Source organism: Lates calcarifer, linkage group LG6 (assembly GCF_001640805.2).
Source record: "Lates calcarifer isolate ASB-BC8 linkage group LG6, TLL_Latcal_v3, whole genome shotgun sequence".
Classification (NCBI taxonomy): domain Eukaryota; kingdom Metazoa; phylum Chordata; class Actinopteri; family Centropomidae; genus Lates; species Lates calcarifer.
In genome coordinates, this window is record NC_066838.1 from 17,539,642 (window position 1) to 17,563,195 (window position 23,554).

Here is a 23,554-nt window from a genome sequence, read left to right on the forward strand (position 1 = left end):
ATTTAGGATATCCCAGTGTCTTCTGTCTCTTCATGTGATCCCAAACTGACTCAGTGATGTTGAGAGGGCTCCCTGAGGTACAGAACACCTGTTACAGGCCTTCTTCTTCTTCTTGTGGCTTAAAATAGTTCTTTATGACTCTGGCTGTGTGTTTGGAGACATTGTCACAGAGGAAGAAAGCAGCTCACCTCTGTGTCTCTAAGTGCTGCAGTTCTGCTCATATACTGTAACAGTGTATTGAAATAAAATGTACCGTTCCCTATCTTATGATGTTAAACTCAGGTTAGAGCAGGTTAAACTTTCACTAAAGTGAGAAAACTCTGATGCTGCTTGCAGTCACTTCAGGCAAACTATTCTTTCAGGCTGTCAGTGATAAGATAAGGAGGTGGATGGGGCAGAAGGGCGGCATACCTGAAATTACTGCCCCTCTCGCATGTGACAAGATGCTGTTGACAGACTGATTACAGATAATGAAAGACTTACAGGGAATAATGGGAGTCATAGGCTGCTGATATGCCAACTGACACGTACTCGACTAAGATGTGTGGGGATCATTCAAAGTCCTGACTCAGTGCTTTTAATTTGGAGTAATTCTCTGTCTGGAACACAGATGTATGATCTAACTTTCTCCTTCACTTGTTCTCCCGTCTCCGTCAAACACTAAACACTGCTCTCCCCTTGCTGGAGCTTTCTGTGGAAGTCATTCAATGTTCAAAAATAATTTGGAACAAAGACGCAAGACACAGGAAGTTGGCTTCTTGAAAACAGCCAGGCATGAAAGTAGCTGATTCACTTCCCTAACCACACAACTAAGACGTGTCTCTAGGGATGGCAATGTCAGTCTGCACCGTTGGTGATCCAGGCTGAAACTTTTTGGTGGACTGCCATGAAATTTCATACAGGCATTCATGGTCCCTGAGGATGAATCCTAAAAACTTAAGTGATCCTCTGACTTTTCATCTAGTGCCATTAACAGACAAAAAAAATTGTCCAGCATTTTGGTTCATGACAGAATTACTTTAATTAGCTCAAAGCACTCAAGGTCTACTTTTACTGAAACGAAAACCATCATTTAGACTACAGAACCTACAGAAAACAGGAAGGGTCATTACACCTATTAAGCATCGGCATGTTAACATTATACTGACAGTAGCATTTAGTGCAAAGCAGTAGTCTGCCTAAGTACAGCCTGACTCCAGTCCAGTGCGATACGACTAAAGCAGCCAATAATATTTATTCCGCAGTAGAAGTAATAGTAGTAGAACCTTGTGAAACAAATTTAAAAGTTATACTGTTTTTTTTGTTAGGCAGAAGACACCAGGCTGAACTAACATTTCCTCATGTAGGCTATCCTCTTTTTTTTCCACAGCCAGTATTTCAAGTGCCGCAGAAGAAAACACTTTCTTTTGTGCTCCATTGTTTTCCAGCCGTGTAACAGACATCACAACAGCCCAACATCTTATTCACTCTATGCAAATTAAGTGAGCTGTGGCTCATTTCTAGGTAGTTTTAGCAAATACCACAACATTTGTGGTAACACAGAATTTTGCGCTCCTGACTGTGATTTACAGCAGGTTTAGTAAATATCCCCCTTAGTATTTGATGCTAAAGACAAACAGAACTGAGGAGAGAAGTCCATGAAAATCAACTGTAAACCATTACATGCAGCAAATTATAAAATCTCGCTGATTCTTTCATGTCAGCTGCCTCATGCGCTACATTTGCACAAAGCTCTGATGTTTGTGTGATGGCTATATATAATTTTATCACCAATAACACATCACCAGTCCCAAGACATATGAACAGATATACGCGAACTCGAGAGTATCCATCAACTTGTCAACAATTCTCGTCACTCAAGTCAAAACAGAAGAAAAAAACTGCTGAAAATCCAAACCAGCCTCAGCATTTCCAGATGTGAGGCATTTTTGTGTTAAACAAAACAATGTTGTTGCCTCTGAATTCAATTTACACTTCTGCTCCTCCAACACATGCAATCATGTTGCCAAAGAGAATAGCACTCATCAGTTACTGGTGAAAATTGCCATGCCCCGCAGCCAATGAAACCACCCTGTTCACATGTTTGTGAGCCAGAGGCTCAGCAGAGCAGAGGCTTGGATGTGGTGAGAAGATGCCACGTGATAAGCAGCAAACACAACACCAAGAGAACTATATACTATATTGTTTGATCCACTGCAGCTTCTCCCACACAGTGGAGAAAGATGTCCAGGCATCCAACCCTGCAATAAAAGAGCCACACCCACTGAAGGATATACAGAATATACAGTTTTCTACTTTATGACCTAAATATGTAATATAGCGTGTTATTTAGTGAACTTTGGAGGAGCTGGTTGGTGGATTTTGTTACAGAGCCATCCTGTTTCCCCCCCCTTTTTTCCCAGCCTTTGTGCTAAGCTAAGTTAGTTGACTGTCACATATTTGGCATACAGATGTGAAAGTCACATCAATCATCTCATCTCATTTACCTCAAGAAATCCAATAAGCATATTTCCACAAATCTAATATATGTCATAATATCTTAAGGTCGTCAGGTTCGCAATCAATTCTGTGGCACCAGTCATGACCTCAGAAAGCAAAATCAAACGCAAACACAGAAGAGAGGAACTAAATACGTGTTTTGAGTCAGACAAAGAGCAACAAGCTCTCATACCAAAAATCATGTTGTTTTCAAGTTTAGGAAACTAAAACTACTTGGTTACAGTAATGGAAAGATTGTCTTCATGGTTAAAATAAATAATTGTGCTATTAATTTTGGTATGTTACCCCATCTTTGGCATTTGATAATATCCACCACCCAAACCATCTTAATACCAACTGTGTTTCGCAATGGTATGAGGATGTCATGCCAGCAGTTGCTGTGTGAAAACATAGCCTGGTTCTGACCCATCTGAACAAACACCCGATGCCATTGATTTTCTGAGAGGAGTGTCTCAAAAGAGAAAACACCATTGAAAACAGAATGAGGATTTTGGTTTGTTTATATGCCTCTGTTTGTTTATCCTAATTCAGGTCTTCCAGCCCCTAAGTCACTGTGTCAGACAGATTAGTGTTCCTCCCTCTGAGCTTTAGCTGGTGATAAAGCTCAGCAGGGCACAGATTCAGGGCATGAAGTAACAATGGCTGTAGATTTCAACTGGACCGAACTGCACTTTACATACTAATTATTTGCAACACCAAAGGATTTCCAAAAATAACAAACATTACTGACTTTGAAAGTTTCCATTTTGACATTGACTTGATGCTCGTAAGCTGGTTTAGAGCTGCATACATCAATGGAATGAATCATGTTGATTTGTAGTGTGATACAAGAGTGTGCGAGTGAAAGTGTGTTCAGACAGACAGCAAAGCAACTATTCGTAGTCAGTCAAGGATTGGTTCGTTCGCCAAACCCAAACAGCCGATGTATCAGCTGTATGTTTGCTGTAAGCTTGCTAACAATGGATTCACCTCCAGTCTCTCTTCTTCCATCTCTCATGTCTGCATGTTAATGAAACATCGCCCTGACACAGATGTGTCTTTGCTTTAAGTCACACAGTGCTGAGTGCATGAGCATCTGATCATGTCTTTCCATTGGCTTTATTTCCAATCAAAATTTGCTTTGTGCTCTGTCTGAACAGTGAGTGATTTAATAAGAGCCATAAGCCAAGGGCAAGAGTGTGGGGAACAGATTTTTCAGTAGTTTTGTGGTAGATTCTTTTTTTTTCAAGTTTTGAATTTTTACCTCATCATGTGTGACATAATTAAAATGTTTCATATTTCAATTTAGTGTTATACTTAGTCATGTTTGGTTTTATTTGTTACATATAATAGTGTGCAAAAGTTTTAGACACTTTAGATGTTTAGATTCTTATTCATCACACAATACCATCAGGGAGGAATGTGATCTGTCCTAAATTAACTCTGCAGCATGACAATGAGCCCATACAGCTATCACTATGTAGGAAATTAATTGATGGCAAAGCAGGACGCCAATGTCAAAGGTAGAGTTTGATGCTGCTGATTTTGCATGGTTTTACAGATTCTTTTATCTTTTTTTTTTTTTGTCATTATCATTTAACATTAGTCATCATTCAAATTTTAATTCCACTATGTTTTGGAAAAAGCACCAATCCAAATGCTCTTCATGCCTCAGCAATCCTACAGCACTCTTCTTGTAAAATCAAGAAATTTGAGAAAAAAGAAACTGCTGATGACATGACAGTGTAGTGTGAGCATTGCTGAGCAGTAGAGGGTGGGGAAACTGAGATATAAGCAGGTAGAAAAACAACCCCTATGTCAGACCTCAAACACTTAATCAGTGGTGTGAGCTCTAAAGCTTCCTTTCCCATGCAGCTTATTTGTTACAGGTAAAAACCAGAAAAACAAAGGTTGAATCAGCAAAGACTTTGTAATGACTCATCTGTACTTTTTTGATGGAAGCAGATCCTGACCCCTGGCCAGATAGATACTGTGTATTCTCTATGTTGTCTCCATCAAATGATTCATCCTCAGCCAGCAGCACTGCCAGGCGTATGAAGGTCAGTAAGGGTGATTTTAACCACATGACGTAGCGAAAAGGGATCCTTGCCATGTACTGCATCACCTTCCCTCACCTTGTTATCTTTCTTTCTTTCTGTGTCTTTTGCTGTTTTTGTTGTCACTCGAAAAACCTCAGCTGACAATCAGCAGACACAAAGTTTTAGCATTAACTCAAATTTCACCAGCATTAAGGAGTCTGTGTTTCCTGTGAAGTGACTGGATCACTGTGTTGGGGGTTAATGAGGAGGGAAGGATTAGACCACACTGTATTTCATAATCTCCAATCTAAGAAGACTAGAAAGATGTTGGAGCTCAGTGGGAGGATTAGAAGATAGCTCTATCACTATTCCCTCTTCTCTTTCTCTTTCTCCTTTCTCTCTGCAATTTGATCATAGTCTTAGTAAAGCCACCAAAGCCCCAGTGAGTCATTTCGCTGCGAAGTGAGCACAGGAAAGACAAGATAGTTCCATATTGTAGTGCAATGAGGGGGTTGCGCATGGTGACAAAGCCATTCTCTTTTACTAAAACCCCACATCTTCCTGGAAAACAATGCGTAAGTCCAACCAAAAACATCATCACAACTTGCTTACAATTTTGCACTTCTGTTGGTCAAGCTTCCTTTCTCTCCACGTTATATTTTGCACTGATCTGTCTAATGTCCAGCCTACCCTCACTATCTTTTTAATTCTACTTGACCAAATTCAAGTTACCTAAAAACATCAACACCTGGACCACAGCGCTGGCTGATCAGGTCTTTTTGGTATGAAGACTTGTTAACTAGTTTTGCGTTAGTGATTCCTCTTACCTATCCAATATGACAGAAAGGTGATTTCACATAATTCTGACATGAATAAAATACACTTATAGCTAAAATTTCAAAATATAGTGCCAGAATAAAGGCAAAATTTTCATGGGAAGCTGTAAGGCCTAATTTCAGCCCCTTCAGTAAGATGTCACATACCAACGTTCACAGCATGGAATGACAACAATACATTGATGTTACATCACCTATACCAGGTTATTGAAAGTGTTTACTGACGTACTGAGGGCATGTGATGTAGGTGGTTGTATGTTGAAATCAATCGGATAACATACATACATTAAGCACATTAAATTGGAACAGTCTATAGAAAATCTTTTTCACCACTCTGACCTTCTCACTCTATATGGATTAAAGTCAATGTTTGACACACTCTTCATTCAGAGCCAGGACAACACGTCAGAGGATTACCGACAATCACTGACATGGTTTATTAAAGCTGAGTTTACATCAGTGAAATTACCAGGAAGCAGCAATATGAAAATCTTTGACATGGCAGGGGGGCAGGTTTACATAATGCAGCGCTCCGTTGCAATGAGATAATACCTGATGCACAATTATCTGACTGCTCATGTCCACTGCAACTCAGCCATAGACACAAAATAATGAAAGAAACACAAACTGGGCAGTAATGCTGTAGCTTACAGCACAGACAGGGACGTTTGGAAAGATTACTGAACAGGCCTACCAGACACAGAGCTTCTGTTTGTGGTGACTTTTAACATTTCCCGTTGGAAAGTTGATCAAATGACCACAAGGAGTTGCAAAACAATGACAAAGATATGCAGGATGATTCAAAACAACTACAAAGAGAAGCAAAGCAAACTACAAGACTGTAATCGACCAGAACATACTACAAAGAGATGGAACTGACTAAAAGGAGACGCAAATCTATAAAAAAGAGATGAAGAATGAGCACAAGGAGACACAGAAGGACCACTAAGATGCAAAAAGGCCAAATCATCCAGAAGGAGAAGCAAAAAGACCACAAAGAGAATCAACTATAAAAAAGATACAAAACAAATCTGTCTCATAATCCATCCAGTGCTGAGCTGTTTAAATTTTTATGTATCTGCTGAAACTTGAAACCTATCATTTATTACAATACAATCATCATAATTACGCCTCTGCTTCTGTTACTATGGTTAATACCAATAAAGTGATAATATTGTAACCAGAGACACTACATCAGGACAAGAGGGAGGTTTTGTGTGTGTGTCACTCATTCTCCTATGCTAATGTATCAGGTGGCCCTACTCTCAGTGAAATTACAGTGGTGGACACTTTGCATTAACGTATGGGTAATCAGACAAATTGATTCAGGTTCAAACACTAGTGGATGAGCTAACGACATCTGGCAAGCAGATTAAATCCATTTCAGCTGAACAGAACATGTAAATTAATAAAAGCATAGAATACTGTGCTTGTGATCAGTTACGTCTTCTTAGAAGCAGTTAGCCTCTGTCAAAAGTGGAGAAAAAAACCCAACCACCATCAGACTTCTACTCTTGCTCTGTGTCAGAAAGCAAATTCAACACATTTTCCAAAAATGTTGGAATATTTCTTTAAGTCAAATGAATTGAATTGTTCCCTGTCTTCTTTACTCTGTCAGCCTTTAATCATTCACCTGAAAGAAGCAGAGCAGGAGCTACTCTGCTGAAGCAATTCACTAATTATTCCTAATCCTGTTGGAAGTGACTCATTTCAATAACATACAGTGACTGATAAAAGCAACCACTGACCTGAGGGGTCAGGAAGCCAACTAAGGGTCCTAAGGTAAATCCCAGGGTCACCAAATACTTAACAGGAAAGGAAAGCAGAAGGGCACATACCGGCACATATCACTGTAGTCCATGGTCCACAGATCATGAATCCCATTGACTTTAGTGATCCCCTGACATTTGTGGCTCAGTGTGAAATATCTTGATAACAATTGAAAGGATTGGTCATAAAATATGAGACAGATACTCAAGGTCCCCAGAGCAGAGAATAAATTCATAGGGGCACCTTGTTACCATTTTAAGAAGATATAAGATATATAATTTGAAGCAGTTTGCAGATGACGAGAACAACCATAATCATGTTTCCTCCATGTAGTTAAACTGTATATATGTGTGTGCATGCACCTCCAGCCAAGGTTTAATGTCTCAGCCTAAACAGCCCCAAGGGGGCAATTCCAGACCAGGGCCCCCAGAGCTCATATTGATCAACCCAAACAACAAGGACACAGAATACCAGCAGCATCTGCAGTCCTGCTGTCTTCTTTGTGTGCAAACCTTTAGAAGAAATTGTAGCGCATCCAAATATCTAAAACACACACTGTATAATACGTAAAAGTCAAACATACTTTTTACCCTTTTAAAAACCAAGAAAGATTTTGGAAACTCTTAGAAATGCCAGATTACTTGTTAAACATTCATTTGTTGCAATTTCTAAACTATTTCTAAATAATTATTTTATAATTTAGAAACACATTATTATCAGTAGAAGCATTCAGTTTTGTGATGTTGCATACCACCAAATGTCTCAAATCACTTTACTTTGAATATTTTCCTGTTTTATAATAAAATCCTCACCTCTGACCCTGCATTACTCCCACACAGCGTCATTGCATGCTTTCACAGAACCACGGCGAATAGTTTAATATTGACATGACCTTTGTTTATCTCCTGCACCAGCTGCTCCAGATGATACAAACAGTATTTTAGTGGTTACAGCTTCACTGTAAATCCCAGGACACTACAGTACTGTGAACATAGACTGAGCGGCTTCTACTGTTTCACTTCCATCTTTTTACTGTATGTTTGATCAGCTTGTCAGCAGGATGATGCACTCAGGTTGACTGAATAGGAAATGAAACTTTGGCAAGATCTTCTAGCTATGAGCTGAAAGTACAGGCTGCTGAGCAAAGGCTGAATCACTGGAAATCTGCTACTGGTCAGTATGAACAGTTAAAACATCCTTAAAATGATTTCTCAGTAGGTTTGATTAACTTTTTCCAGCTTCAATAGATTTGAGAGGATGCGCTGGTATCAAGGTAATTCAGAACTTCATGTACAGCATATCTCTGGGTGATCATATGATCACTATCATAAACTAGTTTCTAGATACTAGTTTCTTTCTGTCAGAGAGGTGTCAGTTCAAAATATGTTTCTAATATTTTGTCTGCCTTCATGCCCTACTTTACTTGAGTGTTTCCATTGTGTGTGACGTAACACTCACCAGACAAGGAACACCTAATACTTGGTAGGGCCTCCGCTCGCTCTCAAAACAGTCTCTGTTCTTCGTGGCATTGTGGCACTTCATGGCACAAGATGTTGGAAACATTCCTTTGAGATGAGATTCTGGCCCATGTTGACATGACTGCATCACATAGTTAGTGCAGATTTGTCAGCTGCGCAGTCATGCTGTCAGTCTCCTGTTCTACCACATCCCAACGGTGTTCTATTGAAACCGAGATTCATCAGACTATGTTTTTCCAGTCTTCATCAGTCCAGTTTTGGTGAGCCTGTGTCCACTGTGGATTCTGATGTGAGTCTTCTGCTGTTGTAGTCCATCCACCTCAAATTTGGACATGTTGTTCTCTCAGCAGTTTGTATGGTTATGTGAGGTACTGTCACCTTTGCGACAGCCTGATCTATTCTGGCCATTCTCCATTCATCAACGAGGCATTTCCGTCCACAGAACTGCTGCTCACTGAATGTCTGGCACAAACAATCATTCCTCAGTCAAAGTCACTGAGATCACATTTTTGCCCCTTTCTGATGTTTGATGTCAGCATTAACTGAAGCTCCTGACTTGTATCTGCAGGACTTTATGCACTGCACTGCCGACACGTGATTGGCTGATTGGATAATTAATGAATGAGCAGATCTACAGGTGCTCCTAATAAGTAAGTGTATATTTCTACTCCACTTCATTTCAGGATGTCATACTAAACTTTTCACTCAGCTACATTTGTTTGACATAAAAAAACACAAAAAACACAAACACTTGTAATTATGAAATACTGAATGTGTTTGCTAATTTTTTGGACAAAATATTGAATTTATTTTTCCTACAGTCTTCAATCCTGCAACAAATATCCACTAATACAGGATTCTTGATTAAAAAAAAATAATCTTATAATGATATATCTTTTGATATTAATTTTCTCTACACAATCAAAGACATAAAAATTTTTATAGGGCATTCTTAAATGTATTGTTTTCAACATTTTACAGTAGATAAATGAAAAACATACTGCATCTTTCGCATTTCTAAACTTCTATCATTTACCAGCTGATGTATACAATGATACTGTTACCTGCCAGGAATTATATCCAATATATCAGCCTGGGCAATTTACCCCCCACAGACAACACAACTTTGACTACATGTTGTGCACCACGATCATGAATTCTTAGTGGATATACAAGGTTGCTCAAAACATACTAAAAAGTAATTTATGAATTACATGATGCAGCTAAAGGTGCAGACATAAACAACAAACAAAACAAACTCAAATGTCTGTAGGAGTAAACGTGCAAAGCCGTGATTGAACCATCTCTGACAAATCCCTTTTTTCACCTCACAGTCACGTCTGTTGAGCTTATTGATCAGAACACATCTATTTTTATTGCCAGTGGACAGCGTGCAGCCTCCAGGGATCACATAAATCTGTCATCTTGCCCTCTCTGTTCAAACAGGCAGGAATATAACAAGATTGTACTTCTATACAGGTGTGAGGCCAACTTGGCCCATCATTAGCACACTCTTGTTCCGTGTGCTCTAGTTCATATTGTGTTCACACTCCAGCGTGCCCACATTTGCACCCCGGATGCCACCTCATTATTTGCCCCCTGTGGTGTGATGGTGTGGCTCAAATCGTGACCTTTAAAAAGCAAAAGGTCCTCGTCCCTCTCTTGTATGTTCTAATACACACAAGGAGTTGAAATTCCTGACAGATCCAGTCTCTGCCTAATGCAACAGTCTGTGTAATTTATGTCTTAGTTATCTTGTTATGATGTTGAGCAGTTAATCATTAATGTTATTAGTAAGACCTGTGCTCTTTCTACTTTGACAAGCCAAAATGTTTGCTGTTAAAAAGGCCTATGTTATCTGTCACTGTGCATTGAACATGTGCAGGCTTTAGTCTCTCTGAAAAACAAAACATTTTACTGTCTCACCAGAAGCTAAAATGAGAACAGTCTCAAACCTCTGCCTCTAATGTGTAACATAATTAAATCCTCTGCAATTATGATTAAGTAGGTGGATGAGTATGCAAGAGTATTAAGATGTTTTATCACCAGATACATTTAACCTGAATGAATTATTTATAATTATTTCTAGTAGCACAACACCTACATCATCATTAAACTCACACAACACTGATATGTACACACAAAAAAAATACTGTTGGCACCTGGGCATTGTGTGTTACTTACTGTATATTGTATTTGTCCAAGCTGTTATTTAAGTTGATAACAACTCTTAGAGAATGGAGGGGGGTCACTGCAGACTGAATTTCCACTCAATTTAATGTAACTGTCATTGTAATCCAATTTTCTGCTTTAATCCTTTTAAACATCAGGTCTTGAGGGGGAATGCCAAGTCAGCCAGTTGATACAGTAGAAAAGAATAAAGTCCTCCAGTGGCAGAAATGTTTTTCTACGTCGATTACACATTTGACTTTGATTCACATGTGTGGATTCCCAGATGTATCCTATTCTGTGATCTGTTAGCAAAACACTTCTACTTAATCTAATTACAGCACAGGTGGATATCAGAATTTACAGTGTTGAATGTGTGAAAAACACAAACACAAACACACTGAAAAAATTAGATTTGTAATGTTTTTTGTCATAGGCTAATCTGTCAGTTCTTTTCTTTATTAATAAATTGATTAATTTTAGTCTAGTATATAAAATGTTTAAAATGATATGCAAAAAATGCCCACAAGATGTCTTCAGTTTGTTTGCTCTCTTCGAACTACAGCTGAAATCCTAAAGACATTCAATTAACTGTCATGTATGACAAAGAAAAAGAACAAATCCTCACATTTGAGAAACTTACACCGGAGAATATTTGGCATTTCTGCTTGATTGTTAATCAAAGTTGTTGCTGGTTAATTTTCTGTTCATCGACTAATCAATTAATCATCAATAAAAATTGCTTGTTACATCTTAAACGACATGTCTACGTGCATGCTTGGGTGCACTCAAACTGTATACACACACAACATTAATATCTGCACGTTTTGACCGTCAGAAAAGGCAGATTTTGCCTCTGGGTGGGACATTCTTGTTTTGGGGGATGGGGGGTGGGAGGCAATGGATGAATTTGAGAATGATGCTCTATGGGGGCTGCACTCTGTCTGCTGTAAACATTTTAGCTGAGTGCCGCAAGTGTTTGACATGGGCGAGTCAATCTACCGGCACAGGATGAACCTCTGGTGGACCAACGCACCCACTGCACTGAGATGCCAAATTCGTCCATCCCTTGATGGAAACAGCTTATTTTGAAAAACTCAGCAGTGAACCAGGGGAGAGGTGCAAAAAGTCAACCCCAAGAGGTGCAGTGTGTGAGAGCCAAAGAGAAGGTGCTAAGGGGCAAACAGATCCATGACTGGAGCACATCCACTTACTGTTTCCATTCTCAGAACAGGTGCATCAGCAATTGAGTTTCACCAAACTCAAGAAAAAGTTTTCTCTGTCGCTCTCTGTCTTTCTTAGTTCCCTCTCATGCAAACAAAGCAGATGCAAGGACTAATCACTTATCTCTGCATCCCTGCAATGACATAATCTTGTTTCCCTAACTTTCTCTAACTCACACGTGTGCACTCTCACTTTCACCACCCACGCTCGCACACAAATTGACGCGCGCGCCACACACACACACACACACACACACACACACACAGATACGCACAACTGAGCTGACACAAGCTCCTCTCTCATCAGTCTGCGGCAGGTTTCGTCACTCACCCTGGCTGTTGGGTCCCCCCTCTCCCTCCTCGCAGTCCGTCATGTTGTTCAGCATCCTCTCTCCTCTTCAGGCTGTGCGCACTGAGCACGGCTCTGGAGCTTGATGCTGAGAAAACAGCTCTGGGTGTGCTGGAGCCAACGACAAGATGTACTTTACTTCTGCTTCCTGCTGCCTCTCCTCCCCCCTCCCCTCCCCCCCAGTACCACAGTTTAAAAAAAAAAAAAAAAAGAAGCAGTAGAGAAAGAAAAGCTATATTACATCCTCTCTTTTACTTGTCTTGTCTGTTGCGCGATTCCCTCTGTCTCTCTTCAGGAGGAGGATGGAGAGACTGAGAGTGGCTGCAGGGGGAGAGTTGATGATGGTGCTCGGTGTCACTCACATGCACGCTCTCGGTCTCTGTGTGCCACCCGCCCCCCTGACCCCCCTCCCAGTCTGTTTAAGCCCGATGACTACATTCATCATGTATTCAGAAGGTATTATCCCTCTCCTCCTCCCACCCTTCCTCCCTCCCTCATTCACCCCCTCACTCACGCATGTTCATCATCATCCATCTCATCATGAGAGAGGGATGGATGGAGAGGGATTGAGAGACAGAAGGGACGCACGTCAGACAACAAAGTACTGCCTCCTGAGATTAAGCATCTCCTTTGATGTTCTTTTCAGATGGAAGACAAGATTCCATTTCATTACTGTGTATTCATCCCTCTTTTGTTATTATTCCCCCCCCACCCTGCGTCTCTCTTTTATATTTTCCTGCATGGTCATGGCCCATTATCTGTGGAAGGGCTGCAGGCTGCACTTGTATAACTCTGTGAACTTAAAATGCAAGCCGCACACACTTGTATGTGAGCATACTTTTGGTCTCCTGGATAAGTTTTCATTTCAAATCTTAATCGAAATAACAAAAACTGAAAGACAAGCGCTTGGCTGCTGCTCTGAGTGGATTTGTAGGCAGCAGTGGGAAACATTTTGTGGCAGTGCTTTGTCCTTTTAACATTTCATCTCTGTATTGTATATCGCATTAGAAGGCTCTGTCAAATGACCCACACTTTAGCTTCTGCTCACATTTATGTCAATTTTAAGCATCACAATGTTTTACAGAGACTTAACCTTGCTGACCATGTGTGAGATTTCTATCAATAACTTGTAATTATTGCACAAGAGGTCACTGAAAGGACCCAGCGCTCCAGTTAAATTGCAATTTGTGAGGAAGGCGGCCAAACGCAGGCAGGGAAGGGTGGATAGAAAAGATAGATTGTGAAAGGAGAACATGAATGAGAGGCAAAAAAAGAGGATGAGGCAGAGCTGGTTGATAGGGAAAAGAGGACAAAACAGGGAGGAGATTAAGGCAGTCAGGGCAGGCATTAAGGCAGGCAAGTGAGGAGTGGCTAGACGATGAGGCAATTATAGAAGAGATAAAGAAAGAAACATTCAGGTGGCTGATGAAGACTAAAAAGATGTGGGTTCGTGGATTATACATTCTTGTGCAGTGTGAGTATCATCCCATACTGAAGTTTAGAGAGCATCACTAATCCACACCACCTGCCTGGTGGTACAGATAACATGGCCAAAAACACAACTGGCATTTAATGGATGAAAAGCAAGAGAGAGGGAGAAAAAAGGTTTTTTTCAAACCATTAGCATTTGTATGCTTGACATTATGTCATAGTGAACTGTGTGCCCATCTCTGGTTAGATGATCTCTGAGTTTTTGGCAGATGTTCAGAGAGACTTTATCCTCACTGACTGAAACCAGCTACAGACTCCCATCATACTCACTCAGGTCACATCATGGTGCTAAGGCCTGCCTGGTATTTTAAATATCATGCTCCACTGTAATTACTAGGAGACACATAAGGATGCTATTGTGATGTCTGAGTGACAGGAAGATGAAGGAGGAGAAAGGAATACTAATATAGGGAGATAGAATTGTGCTGAAATTGGCCAGACTGAATCTGGAGGATGATTACAGACTGGGTCACAAGAGGGAGAGGAGCAACTTATCTGGATAATGGTGGCATTTTAAACTATAATCAAACATCAGGGGATACATGAGGAAGATAGACCACATGCTTTCAAGTGTGAAAACCAGATTTAAAGTAGAAAAAGTTCTAAAATATCTACAGTACAAGCCATGGCAGGTTACTGGTGTTTATCTATCCACAAAGCCCATCAGAGTGGGAAATGGAGAGTGATGAGTGATCACTACACTTATAGCCATTCTTAAATGGTATGCTAGCACTGGGTGTAAGTGGTGTAATGTCTTTTATGGAAATTCAAGTCACCACAGCTAATTAAACTTCCTAATATTACAGTCTCAGAGCTTTGTCTCTTTTTTTCCCATAATTACTACCAAACTACACAGCCGTTTCAAGAAATGATTAGGAAAGAGCGTCACCATAAAATGAGGCAATATTGAAAATGGTCATCTCATATATCATGTTTTCTGCTCTGTACTTCTGGCACCTATTTAACCAGTGCCACCTAAAAAAACAAAACAAAATGAACAACAAAAACACTTATATATCACTTTCTGTAACTTCAAGAATGATCTCAATAATTGTTTAAATGCTAAGTGAGCCTGGACCTCATTTATTGTCTGTTTTGTATTCAATATCATTTCTGAAATTATCTAGTAAGAGGTTGTTGATAGAAAACAGCATGCAGGCTATAAATAATAACATCATGGGAAACTTCTTTAATATGTCAGTGTTACTGCTGCTTTCCCCAAGGGGCCTAAAAACCGGTTAATATGGGTGTAAGTTAATGAAATTTTAAGTACAGCCCTAGAGCCCTCTCTCTTTGTCTCTGTCCCTGTAATGCTCTGATTCTACATGCACCACACAGTGTCTGCACTATACGCTGTAGGCTGCATGTATATCCAGTATGCGTGCGGCCTAACGTGCTGTTTCCCTGCCCTGTCAGTGAGAGTGGGCTGTTGGCTGGGTTTTGATTGGCAGAGAGCCTGAGAGCCATCTTCATCTGGGCCAAGCGGCTTTAGCTCTTAACCCTCGAGCACCTCCCTCCCACCCTCCCACTCCTCCTGTCTGCCTGCTCCTGCTGCACATGTGGCTCTGGATACTAGAGTTTACTCACTCACACCTATGTTGGTAGACAAAAACATGCAAGTACATGCAACACACATGTATGTTACCTACAAAGAAAGTACAAACACATGAACATGCTTGCATGCGCATAGACATACTGGAGTGAACTTTCTGATGCCCTAATCCTGCAGATTAAGGCCATGGAGCGATGGGCTGAAATCCACTTTTTCTTTTTCCTGATCAAGTACAGGCTCTTCGTTCTTTATTCTACTCCTCTAGCAGATGAGCACCGAGCTGTCATCTAACCCCCGCCACACCTAGTCAGCTGAAAAACGTGTACCAGCTGTTGACACAAGGAACAAAAAACAGACCAATTTGATTGATCAGTGCAGTTGGCTCTAATTAGTGGTCTTATCAGAGGTTTTGTTAAACAGCAGCATGCTCTGGTCCAAGCTGAAATATTCGAACATATGCAGGATAGATCACCATGAAATTTTCTACAGACATTTGTGGTCCCCAGAGGATGAATCCTACTGACTTTGGCAATCCCCTGACATTTCATCTAGTGCCTCCACGAAGTTCACACTTGTTATATTCTGTGAAATATGTCAAAGATGAACCTCTGACCCTTTACATGAAGTGCTATTATCATTTGTTTTAATTTGTCCATTATTCTGGTTTACAGTCAGATACCTGCAGAAGTACTGGTTTTCCCATCAGCCTCAGCTATGTTTTGTGTTTAGTGCTAATTAGTCAAATCAAGTTGATTTTACTTGCATTGCCACCTTTCACACACAAGGGCAGTTCAAGGAGCTTAAAGCTGGAGTTCAGGACCGTTGCAGATACGCTACATTCAAGCCCTTGCCAAATGAACTCAAACAATGCTGATCTGATGCTAATTATTACCCCCTCAGGAGTCTGGCTGGACTGCAATTAGTGAGCAGGTCCAGAATATGTGGAAACTGGGGAGCCACATTGCTTTACAGACTTAATAGATCAGTAGAATTTTGAAGTTAATTATTGTTGTACTTGGAGCCAATGAAGAGATTTAAGAGCTTTTGTAATATGTTTGTATTTGTGTGTGTGTGTGTGTGTGTGTGTGTGTGTTTAAGTACTTTATACTCCCTTTTACCTTATGGGTCACCTTTTTCTGCTTAACATATATTTGATGCTTGCTTCAATCTCCTTATCGGTATAGTGAGCATCATCATCCGTAACAAACCTAAACCTTCCTCTTCATTTGTCACAGCCATAGACTGTGATGTATGGCACATATAGAGCTTGCAGTTTACAGAGTGCAACATGCAAAATTCCCTTAATACCTACAGGCGCTGCTTTGTCATTATTGGCAACTCTGTCCTGGGAGGTTTAAGATTTACGACTGATATGGGGCTCTGGGAGCAGTCGGGAGGAGGGATGAGAGATAGAGCTGTTCTGAATTTGTCTCCAAGCTGGACTCTGTGAGGAAATCCAAATGTCATAAATTATCCCTGGTGTTGCCCTCCAAACCATCTGTCTGTCATCACTCCCATTCAACAACAGGGGAGGGGGATATATTCAGTATGTGCCCCTCCTGTCCCTGCCACCTGTCCAAACATCCATCCTCCCACCCTAAAAGCACTTGAGATGCATTAACTGTAGGAGGAGGGTTCAGGATTGGTCTTAAGAGGCATGGATGAGTGATTAAACCTGGTTCCCTTTCCTCAAATATAATTTGCCATTCTAATTTTTTCCCAGTGTCAAATGATTTCTTCTACTTTAAAGGAATGTTTTGACATTTTCACTTTTTTGCCAAGAGTTAGGTGAAAAGATTGAGAGCACACTCATCTTGGTCCATTAAACGTGAAACTACAGCTAGCAGCCAGTTAGCTTAGCTTGGCATTAAGACTGGGAGCAGGGAAAACAGTTTGCCTGACTATGTATAAAGCAGTGTTAACCTTTAACTGATTATGATTTAGTTTTGGTCTGAGTCTTTTCTTAATTTTAGTCTAGTTTCTGTCTACAAAAACTTAACACAATGTAGCCCAGAGGGTAAACCAAACCAAACCAAACCAAACCAAAACAGTGTGCCAAGATGCAAAAAAGCTCCAGTGAAGCTGAAGTTGACTACAGGGTCGCATCACCTCAAACTGCAAAAGGCTGAAAATATAACATCCCAATAATGACTGCCTCTGTACATAATTTTTTCATTTGGCAAAGCGGCATCAGATATCCAGGATAGAGAGACTGCAATCAATCTCAGTGAGAAATACAGCTCATGCGCACTACACCATTTTAACTTACAGAAGATTACCTGTAAACACATATAGTGTTACCAAATTAATGTAATAAATAATAAAGTACTGCATACACTTTGTTGAAAATGGTCCAATGCTCTGACTGCATCATAAAAATTCTTGTATTTCCATATCACTGGTCATGGGGATAGACCCTTGACAAAATCCACATTCACTACAAGAATTTGATCGCGTCTCTACATGCATCTAATCACATTAATAATGAATTAAGATACCACAGTACAAATGACCAAAGATGACATATACTAATTGCACTTCTACCAAATTGATTTTTTCTCCCTCTCTCTTGAAAAACCACTCATCACACACGTCGCCCCCGGTGTCCTTGAGAGTCATTAATGAATGATAATAAATGAAAGCAGCCTTTGAAAATGTCTCTAAGCAAATGTCAAATAAATTAACAATGACAGGGCCATAAAATTAAAATAGTTGATAGAGGGATGGAAAAGAGAGAAGAAGTCTTAGGTGATTAATTACGCAGAAAACAAAGTATTGTATATGTATTTACAAGTGAGGAAGACAAACTTTGGGCAAATTTCTTGCAGCCATGCAAAACTGCAAGTGATTGAACACAGATGGTCTCAGAGCCTTCACTTGCAAATACTGCCACTAAATCTCTGATACAGAGGCCAGTTACCCTCTGTGTACTTATGGCTATAACCTTTATGTTTTTTATGGTTTTGTCCCCTGAATGACCCCGCTTTAATCTTTGCCATTGAGATTCAACAAGATTTACCTGAGGGGGGTCAATAAAGCTGGGGGTCACTGTATTGAACAGTATGGATTTCACATATACATATAAAGTCGGTTCTGTCAACTGCAAGGCGCGGTGCAAGAAAGAGCAGCTTATAGTAAATTCAAACGTATGATGAATCATTGAATGAAATGTGTTTGTGGAGTCTGACACTCCAACTCCAACACAATAACTATTATATTTAATGAAAAATAAAATTGTATTTAATTATACTGTAAATGGATCTTGAGGCAGGTATGTTCACATTGAACAACTCAACACTCAAACCTTTTGACACACAATGTTCTACCTCAGCTGTCTAGAATAGTGCGTGAAAACATGTTACATGTTATGTTAGATATGACTGATTGCTGCTCTTTGGGAAAGAAAATACCAAATTTCCATAGGTACTGTATATTTTCCCCTTCAGTAACACAATCCAGCAGAGATTTATCTTGTTGTAGATTTGTTGTGCCATAAGCTCAACTGAGTAGGAGGTGGATAGCAAAAAAGAACTGATAGAAGACAGTGAGCATCTGGAACAGGTCAATACATCCACTCACACGTTGTAGAGCACCAGATGGGTACAGTTATATTATGTAGCTGATGGATATTAATATAGATACAGGGATCTGCATAGAGACACTCTCTTGCTCTCATCACTTAACATTTTCATGACAGTTTTGGTGCTGAAATCTAGAGAAGCTTAAGTGTGAAAATAATGCTATGTCTCTGTCCCCAAAGAATCTTCCGTTTTATTCTGAATTGATCTGCCTTCGTCATCAATTTATTTTATTTTATTTTTTGGAGTCTCTAATCAAAGTGGTTAAGCACTTTTGGTCAGGAAAAATGTCAAATGGTGTAATCCTTTCTAGCAGTGCAATCCTCTCAGCATGATGACGTCCTGTAGCCTGTCTGATGGATCAGTGACTGGCAACAGCATCTATGTATCCTAAAACCCAGAGGGCACCGCCTGAATAGTATTTTAGTTGAATAACATATGGGTATTGCTAGTTTTAGTGTTAATATTGGTGTGCTTTTAATGAAAGTCCTTCATCTCTGGTGTTAATTTAACAGAAATCCACCAGGTTTTTCCATGCAAAACAGTTCATTAGTGAGCTTTAGAGCTTTACCTTTACCCTTGCCAAGCTAGCTGTTTCACCGTTTCCATGCTAAGCTAGTCTATCCATCTTCTGGCTTTTTTCCCCAAAATGTTGAACTCTTCCATCTTTGCAGATATCTTAAAGGCATTTACATTAATTTCTGTGAAATTATTCTTGGACAAACATTATTTTCTTATCTCAAAATTTCAAGACATTTGAAAGTTATCATTATCATAATCATTATTTGTAATTACACACAAAATAGCAATAAAATAAAATACATTTAAAATATCCAACCATAAAACTTACATGGGATATTTTTTAGAATTAAATACATTTACTTTTACATTTTCCAAATTATACTTACATGTAAGTATAATTTATTTATTTATGCATACTTTTACTTAAGTGGAATTTTCAGTGCTGGATTTTTACTTGCAGGGGAGTATTTTTACAGTATGTTGGTTTTACTTTAGAAAAGGGTCAGAGCCACCCCTTATAAAACAGTCACTGTAAAACTCAGTGTACTAGTAAGGTCACATTGGCCTGAAATGTTCCCACTGTGACCTGTCTGACACAGATCCAAGACCTTACTTTATGGCTTCAAAAGACACTTAACTGCCCCCCCACCCCCAGAATGGATTTTATTAATGTTCATACCTTGTAAAATGAACCCTGTTTTTACCGCTGCTTCTCTGTTTTTGAGATTTGTTCCTGCTGTGCTGGCTGGTGACCAACAGAGGGCGACACAGACTGTGTGTCTGCTACCTCCCTAGCTAATCAGTGCTGATTATTTGCACTCTTTGATAGGAATGATTAATCATTTACATCAGCCCCAAGCTTAATTTGGGGTGTAGGTGTACAGTCTAGCACAGTATTGTACTTATAAGTTTCTCATCTTCTTGTGTTCTTGTCAAACTGTTTCCCAGGATTTAATCATGTTCTTTTTCTGTCATGTTTGACATCTGCCTCCTGTGAGTTTCTGCCTTGAGGTTTTCACTGTTCTGCCCTCGTGACAGCACACTGGAATTTAATTTTGGACACTCATCTGGGTGGACTGTTGTGATTCACAGCTATTACACTCCAGTTAGCACTGATGCTGTGAGAAAAAAATCCAGAGAAATCTTTTCATCTCTGTGTTGTTCCAAGAAAAGCCACAGGAGATGTGGCACTGATACTACAATGATAGAATTTCATCACCAAAAGGGGAATAATAGAGTTAATAATATATGAAAATCAGTCAATAAATTATATTTTAAAAAAGGACCCCAGTTTCAAAAATTATATGTCTTTTTGTCATTTTCATGAGCCACATTAAAAGTGCTGGTGGATTATCAGATACTATGAAAAGCAGATGAATGAGATTAATATTTTCTGTAACTATGTCCAAATTAGTTACAGAAATTTATACAAAAGTTTCTGCAGTTGAGAGGATGAGCAAATTCTCATCCTCTCAGCTGTAAATTGGACAGGCAGTGATGCATGACGACCTCAGTGATCCCAACGTATGCACAAAAGAGGCATCGCCACACACCGGTTATGCAATCAGCAAGTCTGTTATCTAAACTGAAACGGATGCAAGTGGAGGAAAAAAAAAACAGAAAAACATAATCTAGTGCTGGACATGCAACAGTCATAGAGCAAAAAGTCCAAATATGAGCTTGTCTATTTAAAAATTCTTGGTCCTCTTGATAGTTTTTAATACATAGAAAGTGGTTTTTAAATACAGGAGGCAAATGGCAAAACAAATTTACAAGTAAAAGCTGATTGATTTTATAGGTTGCAAAAGAATGTCTACGAGCCTACATGAACTGTGGACTGTGGGCTTTACAGTAACAGGAAAGGTGACACAGAGATAATCTGCCACAACAAAATGACACCATAAACACCAACATCATTCACTGACAGGCTGGTGGGTGCCAAATACAGATTTCAGAAATATTTAAAAAACATCTTTCCTAATGACTGGCTTATAGCCTTATGTAACCTCCGCACCACACAGTAATCACAGTCATATTTTTGTGTGCAGTGTTGTTGGCACAGCATCAGTAAACTCAGATATCTCCTCTGTGGGTGGCTGCAGGGAGGAGCACGGACCCCTGCTGCACGCTGAGCTAAGTAGAGTCAGATCGCTGTGGGCGGCCTGGGAAGAAGCCAGTGCATGTGAATTAATAGATGACCCTCCATGTAGACAGAGACACAAAATCCTCTCTAGATGAGTCCTCTAACTCTGTGAAGAGCAGATCATAGAAACCTGGTTTCCACGGCAACAGGACACCATGTCTAACAGCAACCAGCACACGTGTCTGAAGGTGTTTTTCTTTCTCTCTGTTCCTTCATACTTTTTTTTTTTTACTGTTCAGTCAGACACATACCTCTGCTGTGAAATCCTAGACATCCTACACAACTGTCGAAAGCTTGTTTTGTGTTATAGGAACAGACAGAACAGGACAGATAGTTGGATGAGAAGATTGATACCATTCTAATGTCAAGTCCAATAAGTATGAAGCTAGTAGTTTATTTCATCCGAACAAAAACAGAAGTGTAAAAACAACAAGTTGTGGTTTCATGGTGGGTAATGTCAAGGATGGATTATGACCAAACGGAGATACAAACTGACCACAAAGAGATGGAAAACAACTACAAAGAGACTTTAACATCGACAAAAAAGATGCAAACCATCCTAAAAAGACCCAGTGTGACCACAAAGAAACGCAAAACGATAACAAGAGTCGCAAAACAACACAAAACCACCACAAATTGATGCAAAACATCTACAAAGAGACGCAAAATGCTCTCAAAAAGTTGCAAAACAACCGAAAAGACACACAAAACAATGAGAAAGAGACGTAAAACAACTTGTGGTTGTGCTGTGTCTCTTTCAGTCTGGGTGCCTTGCTTCTAAGAAGGAAGGGTGGGGGTGGGGAGGGGGCTTTTTACATGTCTGTGCCCAAGGGCCCATAATGTCATAATTTGTCCATGGGTTATGTGCTATTTCTTTGCTGTGTTTGGGACTATGCACCAAGCTAAGCTAAGGTAGATTGTGCTGGCTCTAGCACCATATTTAATATGTAGAAGGAATGTGCTGTTATATACACCAGCCAACCAGCTGCTCAAGAATCAAAGGAACAAATGAAAAAAAAAAATCTTGGCAACTCTAACTGGAAGAATCTTCTTAATTTCACCAGAAGATTCTTCCAGTTATTCAGTTAGAGTTGCTGAATTGTTTTTTATTTGCTTCATATTTAATGCACAGACACAACAGTGGTATTGAACTTGTCATCTACTGTACTGAACTAGTATTTTGAGAAAAGCGATGTTATCCTCACAACTAATACAATTTTATTTTATTAATTTTACTTTGATCAGATGCTCTTGACACAAAAGTGGTTACGCTGACCCAAAATTCAGAATCTATGAGCTGGTCCAGGCAGACAATTCAAGTTGTTTGTGATTTACTGCCCTATTTGTCATCACAGTGATTGGACTTGTTGAAAACAAATTAATACAGTGCACATGTTGTGCATCAGTTTAATTTTGCTTCAGAGACAGCGCACTTGTATTTCCTGCATATTTAATCTATTAGTCACAAGACACTTGAGCATATTTCTTCTTTATCTCATAGAAACCAGTCTGATAGTCTGCAGCATCACAGCAGGTGGGGCATCTGGAGAGAGAGACGATTGACTGAGAGCCTGAAGAGAAAGCTTCTTTTCCTCACAGCAGCATTCATGGCTCGTATGCCAGTGCCGTTACGTAAATTATACATATTGCTCTACTCCTAGAGCTACTCTTGTCTCCTAGAAATTCAATACTGTTCAATCAGGCTGCCTCCAAAGTCAACAGTGTCAAAGCTTTGGAAAGGGTTTCCAGCATCAAACAAACAGATGGCGAAGGCCTTAAAGAACATGACATGCAAGGAGAGGAGGATCAAAAGGTTCGCTGATAGGAAAATATGGAGAAGTGGAGGTTATTTCCCGTATTTCAACAGTCGGCTGTTATCGCAGAACTGATCCAATCTGGATCCTCAAACATCCACATATCAAGGAT

General features: G+C 39.8%; 1 protein-coding gene across 2 annotated transcripts in view; it reads right to left on the minus strand.

Moving 5' to 3' along the window:
- Positions 1-12,519, minus strand: part of slc12a5b (solute carrier family 12 member 5b) — a 37,124-nt gene extending 24,605 nt beyond the window's left edge. For both annotated transcript variants that reach the window (XM_051071296.1, XM_051071295.1), the window contains exon 1: positions 12,325-12,519. In XM_051071296.1, the coding sequence (XP_050927253.1) occupies positions 12,325-12,379 (55 nt within the window). In that variant the 5' untranslated portion in view covers positions 12,380-12,519. The remainder of the gene's footprint in view (positions 1-12,324) is intronic.
- Positions 12,520-23,554: the final 11,035 nt, after the last annotated feature.